General features: G+C 41.9%; 2 protein-coding genes across 3 annotated transcripts in view; one reads left to right on the top strand and one right to left on the bottom strand.

Annotated features, from left to right (window-relative positions):
* polr3e (polymerase (RNA) III (DNA directed) polypeptide E) overlaps nucleotides 1–8,209 on the top strand; it is a 38,645-nt gene extending 30,436 nt beyond the window's left edge. For both annotated transcript variants that reach the window (XM_077245959.1, XM_077245970.1), the window contains 3 exons: nucleotides 477–554; nucleotides 3,839–3,964; nucleotides 6,716–8,209. In XM_077245959.1, the coding sequence (XP_077102074.1) occupies nucleotides 477–554; nucleotides 3,839–3,964; nucleotides 6,716–6,772 (261 nt within the window). In that variant the 3' untranslated portion in view covers nucleotides 6,773–8,209. The remainder of the gene's footprint in view (nucleotides 1–476; nucleotides 555–3,838; nucleotides 3,965–6,715) is intronic.
* A 1,472-nt stretch (nucleotides 8,210–9,681) lies between these two features.
* cdr2b (cerebellar degeneration-related protein 2b) overlaps nucleotides 9,682–13,530 on the bottom strand; it is a 10,427-nt gene continuing 6,578 nt past the window's right edge. The window contains exons 4-5 of the mRNA XM_077245624.1: nucleotides 13,150–13,383; nucleotides 9,682–11,570 (exon numbers count right to left, since the gene is read on the bottom strand). Coding sequence (XP_077101739.1) covers nucleotides 10,952–11,570; nucleotides 13,150–13,383 — 853 coding nt within the window. The 3' untranslated portion in view covers nucleotides 9,682–10,951. The remainder of the gene's footprint in view (nucleotides 11,571–13,149; nucleotides 13,384–13,530) is intronic.

Below are 13,530 nucleotides of genomic sequence, written 5' to 3'. Positions count from 1 at the left end.
CAAATTTTTTGATTAAATAAAACCATTTGGAATGTTTATAAATTGTTTTGAAGTAAAAAGGATAATTTTGCTTGCATCAGAGTTAATATTTTCAGTTGGTTTTGTTTGTTTTGTTTGTTTGTGGCTTCAATCGATTTTTAAGTCCATTGATTTCTGTGTGTGTGTGTTGCTCCTTACGATAATATTTGATTTTAAGATGTGCTTCAGTCCTCTGTTCCTAAAGTTTATTGGATTAAGGGTGTTTGTGTTGAGTGTGTGTGTGTGTGTGTGTGTGTGTGTGTTGACTGAGTGTGTGTTTTGAGTGAGTGTGTGTGTCTGACAGTCTGAATGTTTGTGTAATGAATGTGTGTAAATGATGTTTTCTTCTCTCTTTAAGGTTTAACACAACACACAGATCCTGATGTCAGGATATAATTTCAGATCCAGTGTGTAGTAACTGTTTCTCATCGGTGGTGTGTGCGTGTGTGTGTGTGTAGTTTCCTCCTCAGAGCGGATCCACAGCGGATGAGCAGAAGGTGTTCGGTCTGTGGGAGAGCGGAGAAACCTTCGACAAGGTGCTTTACTCACTGAACTTCATTCTTGATATCGTCACACTGTCGGTCGTGTGTGTGTGTGTATGCGACTGGAATCTGCGTCTTCTGAGCCGTCTAATATCGTCTGTCGTCTCCGTTAGATCGTCATTTTCTACTCGTCCAGCATTTTGCAACATGTCATGCATGTTTACGTGGCGTGAGAAATTTCAAACCACATATTTGTAAAAATCGCTTTTCATGTGATTTTTTTTGTGTGAGAGTGTTAGTGTGTGTGTTTGTGAGAGAGTGTGTGAGTCTGTGTGTGAGAGTGTTAGCGTCTGTGAGTCGTGTGTGTGTGTGTGTGTGTGTGTGTGTGCGTTTGTGTGTGTGTGAGTGAGTGAGTGTGAGCCTGTGTGAGTCTGTGTGTCAGAGTGTGAGTGTGTGTGTGTCTGAGTGTGAGCGTGTGTGTGTCTGTGTGTCAGAGTGTGTGTGTCTCTGTGAGTGTGAGCGTGTGTGTGTCTGTGTGATTTTATGTGAGTGTGAGCGTGTGTGAGTCTGTGAGTCTGTGAGAGTGTGTGTGTGTGTGTGTGTGTGTGTGTGTGTGTGTGTGTGTGTGAGAGTGTGATTCTGTGTGTGTGTGTGTGTGTGTGTGTGAGGGTGATTCTGTGTGTGTGTGTGTGAGAGTGTGAGCGTTTGCGTGTGTGTGTGAGTCTGATTCTATGTGAGTATGAGCGTGTGTGAGTCTGTGAGAGTGAGCATGTGAGTCTGTCAGAGAGTGAGTGAGTGTGTGAGTCTGTGTGTATGAGTCCGTGTGTGTGTGAGTCTGTGAGCGTGTGTGTGTCTGTGTGTCAGAGTGTGTGTGTGTCTGTGAGTGTGAGCGTGTGTGTGTCTGTGTGATTTTATGTGAGTGTGAGCGTGTGTGAGTCTGTGAGAGTGTGTGTGTGTGAGAGTGTGATTCTGTGTGTGTGTGTGTGAGAGTGTGATTCTGTGTGTGTGTGTGTGTGTGAGATAGGGGTGGGCGATATAGCCTCAAAATTATATCACGATATTTCAAGAATATTTGCGATAATGATATTTCTGACGATATAGACTTTTTTTTTGTTGTTGTTGAAAATTTTCTTATTATGTTTATCTCGCCTAAATGTTTGCTCACTCATTGCGTTTTTACAATGTGGTAATTTTGTTGTTAAGAGGTTACACAACACAAGGAAGCTTGATTTCAATCTTTGAATTAAATGTTAAATGTGTGTAGGTCTAACACCAGTATTCAGAAATACTACAGAAACATAATAAAGTAATCAAATGTAAAATAACACATAGTCTTTTAGTTCTGTTTCCTGATTAAATTAAATACATAGGCTAATAATTCTCATTTATTACAATTAAAGCTATCTTTTGTTGTTTTGATGACAACATTAATGAGACGCATAGCCTATGGCTGCTGTCACTTTTACAGCTAGTGCACGGATCCATCGCTGTTTTCATTATACTGTCTGTCACACTGTCACATGCGTTTTATACATAACCGACTGTGTTTATGAGAATACTTACCAAGACCGGAAGTTTTACACAATTTTGCGTTTTTCCCCCCATTAAAGCGATATAATCCGCGAAAAATAACTTTAGTTTCGCGCGAGCTGTAGCCTACTCTATGCACGCACTGCAACTCTCTCAGAGAGTGCGCGAGTAGCTTACTGGATAGTTTAAAACCGCTTGAATGTTTAAACTGATAAGAATTAAGAAGACATGAAAATTATAAACTTTAGTTACGATGCACTGATGGCCCGATTGTGCAAGAGACCATTCAGTCATGTCCCGACTCCTAAACGCGCGCGAGAGAAGACGCGCGTCGGCAGCGCCGCTGAACACTCAAGCTGTTTGTGAAACTGCTAAATCGTCATCGGAGGCTGACAGGCTGCTCGCGCGCTCAGACAGGTGTTGTTGTTGTGCGTGCTAGGGAACGTAAATGCGCCATACGTCATCGCGTCGCTATATCATTGATATCGCGATATGACACTTTTTTATCATGTAAAAATGTATACCGGTATTATCGTGGACGGAATGATATGGCACACCCCTAGTTTGAGAGTGATTCTGTGTGTGTGTGAGAGTGTGAGCGTGTGTGTGCGTGTGTGTGTGTGAGAGTCTGATTCTATGTGAGTATGAGCGTGTGTGAGTCTGTGAGAGTGTGATTCTGTGTGTGTGAGTGTGAGCGTGTGTGAGTCTGTGTGTGTGAGCATGTGAGTCTGTCAGAGAGTGAGTGTGTGAGTCTGTGTGTGTGTGAGTCTGTGAGCGTGTGTGAGTCTGTGAGAGTGTGATTCTGTGTGTGTGAGAGTGTGATTCTGTGTGTGTGAGTGTGAGCGTGTGTGAGTCTGTGTGTGTGAGCATGTGAGTCTGTCAGAGAGTGAGTGTGTGAGTCTGTGTGTATGAGTCTGTGTGTGTGTGAGTCTGTGAGCGTGTGTGAGTCTGTCTCTTTGAGAGAGTGTTGTGTGTGTGTGTGTGTGTGTGTGTGTGTGTGTGTGTGAGAGTCTGTGTGTGAGCATGTGTGTCTTTGAGAGTGAGTCTGTCTTTGAGAGAGTGTTTGAGTCTGTCTTTGAGAGTGTGTGAGTCTGTGTCTTTGAGAGGGTGTGTGAGTCTGTGTCTTTGTGAGAGTGTGTGAGTCTTCCTTTGAGAGAATGTGTGAGTCTGTCTTTGAGAGAGTGTGTGAGTCTGTGTCTTTGAGAGAGTGTGTTAGTCTGTTTTTGAGAGAGAGTGTGTGAGTCTGTGTCTTTGAGAGAGTGTGTGAGTCTGCGTGTCTTTGAGAGAGTGTGTTAGTCTGTCTTTGAGAGAGAGTGTGTGAGTCTGTGTCTTTGAGAGAGCGTGTGAGTCTGTCTCAGAAAGTGTGTGTGTGAGTCTGTGTGAGTCTGTGTGTCTTTGAGATAGTGTGAGTGAGTGTGTCTGTGTATGAGCGTGTCTGAGAGTGTGAGTGAGAGTGTCTGAGAGAGTGCGAGTGTGTGAGTCTGTGTGTGTCTGTGTGTATGAGTGAGTCTGTGTGTCTTTGAGATAGTGTGAGTGAGTGTGTCTGTGTATGAGCGTGTCTGAGAGTGTGAGTGAGAGTGTCTGAGAGAGTGCGAGTGTGTGAGTCTGTGTGTGTCTGTGTGTATGAGTGAGTCTGTGTGTCTTTGAGAGAGCGTGAGTGAGAGTGTGTGTGTGAGTGTGTGTATGAATGTAGCTTGAAAAAATCTCATTTTATGTGATAGTTTTTTGCGGCTCACACTTGCTAAATCTGATGTGACTCAGTGGTGTGTGCACAGATGTGTGTGTGAACGCTTGTCTCTGCTCCGCAGCACCGGCAGGTTCTGTTCGAGATCTTCATGAAGAACTATCGCGTCAGAAGAAACGTGATCCAGACGCGCCTCACGCAGGAGCTCGGCGACGCCGTCACTAAAGCTGATGTGGATCGACTGCTCAAGGTGCCAACGCAACGCTTCACACTTCAGCGGGCACACACACTACTCACACACTTCAGCGGGCACACACACGCTACACACACGCTTCAGCGGGCACACACACACTACACACACGCTTCAGCGGGCACACACAAGCTACACACACACGCTTCAGCGGGCACACACACGCTCTACACACGCTTCAGCGGGCACACACATGCTCTACACACGCTTCAGCGGGCACACACATGCTTCAGCTGGCATACACATGTACAGCGGGCACGCACGCTACAGCGGTCACAGACACGCTTCAGCGGGCACACACGTGCTACACACACACACGCTACAGCGGGCACACACACGCTCTACACACGCTTCAGCGGGCACACACATGCTTCAGCGGGGCATCTACAGCGGGCACGCACGCTACAGCGGTCACAGACACGCTTCAGCGGTCACAGACACGCTTCAGCGGTCACAGACACGCTTCAGCGGGCACACACGCTTCAGCAGGCACACACACGCTACAGCGGACACACGCTTCAGCGGGCACACGCTACAGCGGACACACGCTTCAGCGGGCACACGCACGCTTCAGCGGGCACACACACGCTTAAGCGGGCACACACACGCTTAAGCGGGCACACACACGCTACAGCGGACACGCTTCAGCGGGCACACACATGCTTCAGCGGGGCATCTACAGCGGGCACGCACGCTTCAGCGGTCACAGACACGCTTCAGCGGTCACAGACACGCTTCAGCGGTCACAGACACGCTTCAGCGGGCACACACGCTACAGCGGACACACGCTTCAGCGGGCACACGCTACAGCGGACACACGCTTCAGCGGGCACACACTCGCTACAGCGGGCACACTCGCTACAGCGGGCACACACGCTACAGCGGGCACACACGCTACAGCGGTCACAGACACGCTACAGCGGTCACAGACACGCTTCAGCGGGCACACACACGCTACACACACGCTTCAGCGGGCACACCCGCTTCAGCGGGCACACACACGCTACAGCGGACACACGCTTCAGCGGGCACACACACGCTACAGCGGACACACGCTTCAGCGGGCACACACACGCTACAGCGGGCACACACGCTACAGCGGTCGCACACGCTTCAGCGGGCACGCACACGCTTCAGCGGGCACGCACACGCTTCAGCGGGCACACGCGCTTCAGCGGGCACACACGCGCTTCAGCGGGCACACACACGCTTCAGCGGACACACACACGCTACAGCGGTCGCACACGCTTCAGTGGGCACGCACACGCTTCAGCGGGCACACGCGCTTCAGCGGGCACACACACGGTCACACGCGCTTCAGCGGGCACACGCGCTTCAGCGGGCACACGCGCTTCAGCGGGCACACACGTTTCACCGGGCACACGCGCTTCAGCGGGCAAACACACACGCTTCAGCGGGCAAACACACACGCTTCAGCGGGCAAACACACACGCTTCAGCGGGCACGCACACGCTTCAGCGGGCACGCACACGCTACAGCGGGCACACATTTTACATTTACATTTACGTTTATTCATTTAGCTGACGCTTTTATCCAAAGCGACTTACAATTGCTATATATTTCAGAGGTCGCACGCCTCTGGAGCAACTAGGGGTTAAGTGTCTTGCTCAGGGACACATTGGTGTCTCACAGTGGATCCGAACCCGGGTCTCTCACACCAAAGGCATGTGTCTTATCCACTGCGCCATCACCACCCCACACACACGCTCTACACATGCTTCAGCGGGCGCACACATGCTTCAGCGGGCATACACACGCTACAGCGGGCACACGCTACAGCGGTCACAGACACGCTTCAGCGGGCACACACGCGCTACACACATGCGCTACACACGCTTCAGCGGGCACACACACGCCCTACACACGCTTCAGCGGGCACACACGCTCTACACACGCTTCAGCGGGCACACACATGCTCTACACACGCTTCAGCGGGCACACACATGCTTCAGCGGGCATACACACGCTACAGCGGGCACACACGCTACAGCGGGCACACACGCTACAGCGGTCACACACACGGTCACACGTGCTTCAGCGGTCACACACACGCTTCAGCAGAACACACACGGTCACGCGCTTCAGCGGTCACACACACACACTTCAGCGGTCACACACACGTTGATTTGGTTGTTTCAGGGTTCAGGTACAGGAGTTTAAAGTACTTGAATTTGACTTTTTGAAATTGAAGTCCTGGAAAACCCTTGAAAACAGACAAATTTATGAAGTAGTACTTGGAAAAGTGCTTGAGTTATTGAAAAATTTTTTTTTAAGTTTATCGATAAAACAATCTTTTCAAACAAAATTAATGCTGCAGTCCGTCTGATATAGATATAAAGGCATTTCACATGGTTATGAGTGTGATATTGCTCATATAAATATCCAAGTATATGATACAGCTTTTATTCTTCAAGTCAATCATATATTCATGAGAGAAGTAATCAGTTTGAGTAAGGAAAGCGATATCTTTGTCATAATATCCTTTCAATGGTTGAAGTTCCCAGTTAATGCATGTGCTGCACTTTATTTGTACCATTTTGTTTTATTAGTATATTTTTTAAAAAGATAATAAAGATATTGTTTGATAAATGAGATTTCGGATTGTAGTCCTTTGCAAAAATAAAAATACTAAAAAGTAGTGTAAAGTCCTCGAATTAGATTTTTTGCATTTTTGTACGAACCGTGTGTTTAAAATGCTGGTTCTGAAAACAGTGTTGTTGTTTGTGACAGGAGTGCTGTATGAGTTTGGGAGGGATGTGGTATCTGAAGGGAACGGTTCGCTCCTGACGGGAAGAGTCGGAGCGCTGGGATCCTGTCAATCAGCTCGTCTGCCTCCGGAGGCGGAGCTAAACACACCAACCAATCGCTGCCCTCGGCTGAGCGGGGTGGGAGGAGCATCTGCACACGCAACCCTTCAGACTCACACATGAGCGTCTCAGAAAAAAGGGCTGAGGTTCGATTTAATTCAGCGTTTCAGCATAAGGAACGGAGTTGTATGCTGAACGCGTACTCAGACTATCTTTTGGGTTTCTTTTTTATGATTTAAAATGAGTTGTTTCTAATAAAGATGATAGGAGATCATGGTTCAACTTTCATCTTGCTTGTGGCCTTTGCGAGTTTATCGTCAGATTTTGGCATCGTTTAGTACATGTAGCTGACTGAAGAAAAAATCTTTGCTTTAATAATCCTCTTGGTTTTATTGCATATTGTTTTTGTTTTTTACTGCGGGGCAACGATTAAATGCGATTAATAGCATCCAAAATAAAAGTTTGTGTTTACGTTGTATAAGTATTTTGTATATATAAATACACACACATGCAGTTATATATTTGAGAAATATTTGCATCTATATAGGTTTATATTATATATAAATAACACATTTTTCTTAAACACATGCATGTATGTGTATTTATATATACAGTACACACACACATATTGTGTAAACACAAACTTTTATTTTGGATGCGGTTAATGGTTTCACAGCACTAGTTAGTTTTGCTTTTCTTTCCCGTATATAAACATGACTTTACTGTAACCAGGAAACCGGCCGCTGGATTTAAAGGGCATCGGGTCTTAAATGCTATGATCTTCTGATTTTGTCAAATATTAATTTCTCTGCTCTCATTGGGTCAAATGAAGGTTGTAAAGTTCCTCGTTCACTTTCTGAAAGGTTTTCAACTCTTATAACCAAAAACACATACAGACATTGTGGTTTCCGGAGCAGTTTAGATCAAAACTGACCAACAAACAATAAAAAGCTAATATATGAATCAATGTTCATGAATATTTATTGGCATTTTTTTTGTTTGATTTACGTCCAAATGGCTGTTTGAAAAAATGAATTCATATTAAATGCTGAAACAATGTAAACGTTAATTCTTGTGAAAATTAAAATTATTTTTCCCCCTTGTCATGGAAGTGAATCGGAGGTTTTGCCGGCTTCTTTTCAACGGTTAAAGTGCTGTGAAAGAAAGTGCCTCTTAAATATTCAGGGGAAATATTGCGTCAATCACATTATTATTATGATGACTGAAATTCATGCACTTTCACATGCATCTGTAACTCATATCTGTGTCTCGTCAACACCTGGATATGAAGCGTTCACTGTCACGTCTGTTTTTATGCATTCCTCATATTCATAAGCTTGATCATTGCGGTCACGCACTTCATCAGACGTTTTTTTTTTTATATGTATATCATTCTGAATAAATGTTGCAACTGAAATCTTGTCTTATTTTATTATTTTCATACAGAAGATGATTAATGTTCAGGAATATTTTTTATTTAAATGCACTGATAATCTCGTATGATTAACTAAATTTAGCTGAATAATGACTGTTGCTTTATAGCTGGAATTTAATAACATTAAAACTGTTATTTTTGTGTTTATAATGCATGTGAAACTCGTGTGTTGTATAAAGTGACTACATGCAAACAACTAAAGCGCTAGAAAATGTAAACAAACACTTATTTCTTTCATCTTTCATTTTTAATCACACAAAAATGGAAACACTATAATATATTATTACTACATTATATATAACTATATTATTACACTATAGTAATAACAGTAAATAATGCATAATTATATGTGACTAATCTTAACCTTATATTGAGTACATATTACTCAGTACTTACACTGTAACACCTTAAAATACAGTTTTTAACTTGTTAATAACTAAGTTGTGAATCTATAATGCATAAATATTTATACTCCTGGACTAATGATAATTTTCTAACATCTGGATCTCTATTTGCAGACTTTGACAACAACATAGATACTGTTTTACCAACATTAAGATGTAAACTATTAACCAATTAGAGATATTGACCATTGCAGCTGATAATTTTTCTGCAGTTTGCTTTGCAAATATATAATATAACTGTATCATCAGCATACATCTGAAAATTAACAGTAGATGCACAAACATCAGGTATTTCATTAATATAGAAACAGAATAATAAAGGTCCCAATATTGAACCTTGAGGTACGCCAACAGAATTAGTAACTACTGTATTTGTGAAGTGTTATGGCCTACCCGAACACACTGTTTTCTATCAACAAGACATGATCTTGATTCTTTTAATTACCTCTGGTAAGAAATTATAAAGTTGTGAAAAGTCCCCCTGTAGTCAATAATTGTATCCCTTAAAACTCATCTCTAATCACCAAAATTATATATTTAAACGTTTTTTCGCCCTGAAATATATATATTTTTTGCATAAAATAGCTTGAATGTAACTACACTTTTGCTTCATTTAGTATGCACGGTTCTATGAATATGCAAATGAGCCCCGCCTCCACCCACTCACTCACTCAGAGATCCACTCGTTGACGATCACACGTTGATCTGATTGGTTACAAGGTAGTTTGTGACGTCAGAAACACCAGCGATTTCAAAGCGTGTTTTTGAGACGGTCTTTGGTTCACTGCAGTTTTAAGGAGGAAATACTCAGCAATGCTGTCGACTTATGAATTTACACACGGTTTGTCTTAAAGCATATTAAAAACACCACATAGACATAAAAGCTGGATTTTAACCACAGAAATTAATTAATTAAAATCTCATGGTTTACTGTATCAAAGGCTTTCTTTAAATCTAGATAGATAGATCCCAGCACACCTCCTCTGTGCAATTTAGATTTTATATTTTCTAACAGAAAATCGTTTTTTTTTTCTTTTAGAAAAAATATGCTTTTTGAAACTCAACCTGCATCGGATGTAATGAGATTTGATCCGGATATTCTCACTTTTTCTGAATGTGCGTAACAGCGCCCCCTGCCGTACAACAGTGAAAACACGGATATGACAATACGAACAAAGTGCAAGCTCCAGTTATAATCTAGTAAAGATAATAGACGAAGCATCTGTCCTGTTCTCTCTCAGTCTGTCTGATAAAGCCTGATGTCACTCAAATCTTATCAAAGGCTTTGATTAGACGCAGCATTTCGTTCTCTGATGTCCAGAAGTGACATTCTCCTTCTGGGTTTCAAGTCCATTTCTATGTGAAATAGAGTCTGTGCTCCTCGTTGGACGTGCACAAAGGTCACATGCAGTGATGCAAACACACAGTTCAAGATGAATGATGACCAACAACATCATCAAGGTTGAGAACTTGAGACTGAAACACATGAACTACTCATCATCACAAAGTTCACATGCCAATAAAAAGGTTATTAGCAAATAACTGATAGTTGCAAGATATTGGTTTTCCTTTAAAAGATGATGCAACACTTGCACTGATCAGTTATGACTAAGAAAAGCGCTGGGCTTAGTTCCACAAAGCTTTGTTTTCCTAATATTCAAAATAAATAAAGTTTTGCATTGCATTACATTGTTTTCACATTTTTTATAAATCAAGATTTATAAATATTTGTCAACCTAATGTTTGCATCTGTTCTGTCTTTAATTTACAATGATTTTAACAAATAGTAATGTGGTAATGTGATTTTCAAAGGACACATTTACAATATTATTTATTATATTATTCTTAGATCATTAGTAAATGTTCATTTAAATAGTTGAATATGTCTTTACATTTGCAGAAAAATCTAAAGATATGCTTTATTGACAACGCAATTTTTTTGGTCTCTTGATTCTGGGTTAATATATAATCTGAAGTTTCACTCCATTATAAAACACAAGAAAGATTAGCTTCAAAAGTCAGTTACAGCACTTTCAGTTTACAGAAGCAGCATTTCTTTTTACAGTAACATTTATAAATGTTTTCATTATATACAGTCAACCATATACATATCTGTACATGTCATTAAAACGTACTGGTTCTGTTGGAATAAGTCACGTTCAACTACACTGTAAAAAAGATTTGTTGAAGTTTTACAAGAAAACACCACAAAATTTCCTGTTTTACGTGCCGTTATTCTGTTTGTGAAATTACATTTCTGAGTGACAATCTATTTTTCTCCAGTGAAAAGCACAAATCTCTAAAGATGCAAATCAGTGCCTCATTCGGACTTGGTCCTGTTTTCCTTCAGGTCCTCTTTGCTCTTTCGAATGAAGGTGAAAATCTCAGTAAACAGGGCTTTGTATGCGGGCTGCTCGTGGTGTGTGCTCACACCCTGAGTGTGTGTGTGTGTTTGAGCTTTGTGTCTCTGCGTGAACATCTCATCCTCGCAGCGGCGCAGAAGCGTGTCGTATTTCTCCTTCAGGGCGATATATTGCGCATCCATCTCGTTCAGCAGAGATATCCCATGATGCTCGTCACCGAGCCACTGCAGGCTCCGCCCCCTGTGAATGGCCACGCCCACGTCATCATCCAATGGGAGGGACTCGTTGTGTTTTTGTTTGCTGGAGCTCAACAGGAGTCGTAGCTCCTGGACTTCAGCTTCGGTCTCGGTTAGCCGGCTCTTGTAAACTCCCATCAGCGCCGCTTTGGGCTCCAGTTGGCTGAGCTCGTGGGCCAGAACATGGGCTTCTCGCTCAGCAGACTCTCTCTGAGCGCGCTCCGTGTGCAACTGGGCCCGCAGGGAACGGGACGAGCGCAAGAGCTCCCAGAACTCGTCCTGTTCCTCCCGGTTCAGAGAACAGAAGCTGCTGGAAGTGGAGAGCTCATGGGAAAAGTGCCTGAAAGAAATATAGCATGGTAGAAAAACCAGAGCCATTAGTCAGTTAAGCGCAACGCTAACAAACATATGTTCTAAGAACGCTTTGCTAATGTTCCCTTTAAGTTGTGAAAACGCTCAAACCAAGCGGCAACCCTCCGGTCTCTCTAGAAATCAACACTGAAGTGACTTAAACTGCAGTTCATCGACTGGCCACTAGAGACCGGCTGCAAAAGAGATTCAATCCCATAAACCCCCATGTTAAATGCCCAACGTTACAGCAGAATTAAACATGTTTACGGCCTGGTGCAAAAAGTAGTTTTGGTCTATATAGATAATTTTGCCCTTCATGATAACTGTGAGGGGGGTGATTTATTTTATAACTCATCCGTTTAAATTATATTAAGCCTTAAAGTTCTGCATAATTAAGGGTGTGGCCCATTAAGTTATGAAAACATTCAAACATCCATTAAAAAACAAAAAATCAATAACACTTTACAATAAGGTTCATTAGTTAACATGAACTAAGAATGAACAATACTTCTTGAGCATTTATTAATCTTAGTTCATATTCATTTCAAAATTGACTAATACATTATTAAATTCAAAGGTTGTGTTAGTTAACATTAGTTAATGCACTGTGAACTAACATGAACAGATGTATTTTTATTCATTTTATAGCCTATCCTTGCCCTGTTTTTGAATAAATAAATTAAATAGTGTAAAATACATTTCAGAGAAAGTTTTTCTCAATCTTTTCCACTGGCCAAAGAGTATTTTTAACTGATTTATGTTTTTAATGGAAACAGATAGACCTTGTTGTGCATTATTTGCACAAAACTATTTTCTCAGACAATCTGCTATTAACATGATAAGCAATTAATCTCTGTAGTTAACACATTAAAACACAGCATGCCAGAGGAAAAGTGTTCAAAAGCATTGCATCCACAACAAATATTTCTATTTATTGAATAGCCTATAAAAAACGTTGTAACTTCTCAGTAATGATTTCATGAAATTTAAGTGTTTAACTCCATTAATCAGAATGGCATATTTAATCTAAATATTTACAACAGAAGTAAAACAAAGTTTAAATCATTATTTTATTTATTTAAACTGTTATTGTGAACATGAACAGTATTTATGATTAGGACTTATAATGAAGAATTACGGTTTTAAATGTGTTAGATGCTATATATGCGTCAGTTACACTAAACAGCCCAACACGCTTTTAAGAAGGGATGGATGTTTGCTTCGTGTGATAGGCTTGGTGAGTAAAATTTTATTTGTATTATCTTTCTGTATATGTATAATTTTTTGTAGATTTTCTGTCTAAAAGTGACCAAAAAGACATGTAACTCCAGCTCACCATCGGCCCCAGGTCTCATTTATTATCTGTTTTTTTTTTTAATGCATGATATTTTTACTTCTTATGCATCTGTTTCGATTATGTTATGACTCCTTTTGTATGTAAAGCACTATGAATAACCATTGTGTATGAAATGCGCTTTATGAAATAAATAAATAACGGAAAGCCACTATTATAACTACTGGTTTAACTGACCTCAAACAGTGTGGGTTTAAAACATGCATAAACGTACTTGTGTAATTGACACTTGCAGCATCTGAGTCCCTGAACATTATCATGCAGTGGTGAATCCAGATGTGCATTAGACCGGCTCTGTTCTGCATCCAGATGTGCATTAGACCGGCTCTGTTCTGCATCCAGATGTGCATTAGACCGGCTCTGTTCTGCAGAAGCCAGTTTCAGGCTCTTCATGTCTCTCTGGAGCTCCTCTATCTGAGTCTGCAGCTCGTCCACCGTCTCTGTGAGCCTGCATGAGTGAGGAGAGGAGTTATTTATGAGGCATTTCTGAACTCATTATTTTCTTCTTCATCGGAATGGTACGACCCTTGGTAAAGGTTTTGGCACTTGCTATGTGAACACAAAAAATAAAATCATGTAGATGATTGGAACAGGT

This window comes from Siphateles boraxobius, unplaced genomic scaffold, assembly GCF_051911475.1.
Source record: "Siphateles boraxobius isolate OS27281-9 unplaced genomic scaffold, OSU_SipBor_1 103, whole genome shotgun sequence".
NCBI lineage: Eukaryota > Metazoa > Chordata > Actinopteri > Cypriniformes > Leuciscidae > Siphateles > Siphateles boraxobius.
The sequence above is the reverse complement of the archived record's forward strand: the minus strand, read 5'-3'. Positions and strand labels throughout refer to the sequence as shown.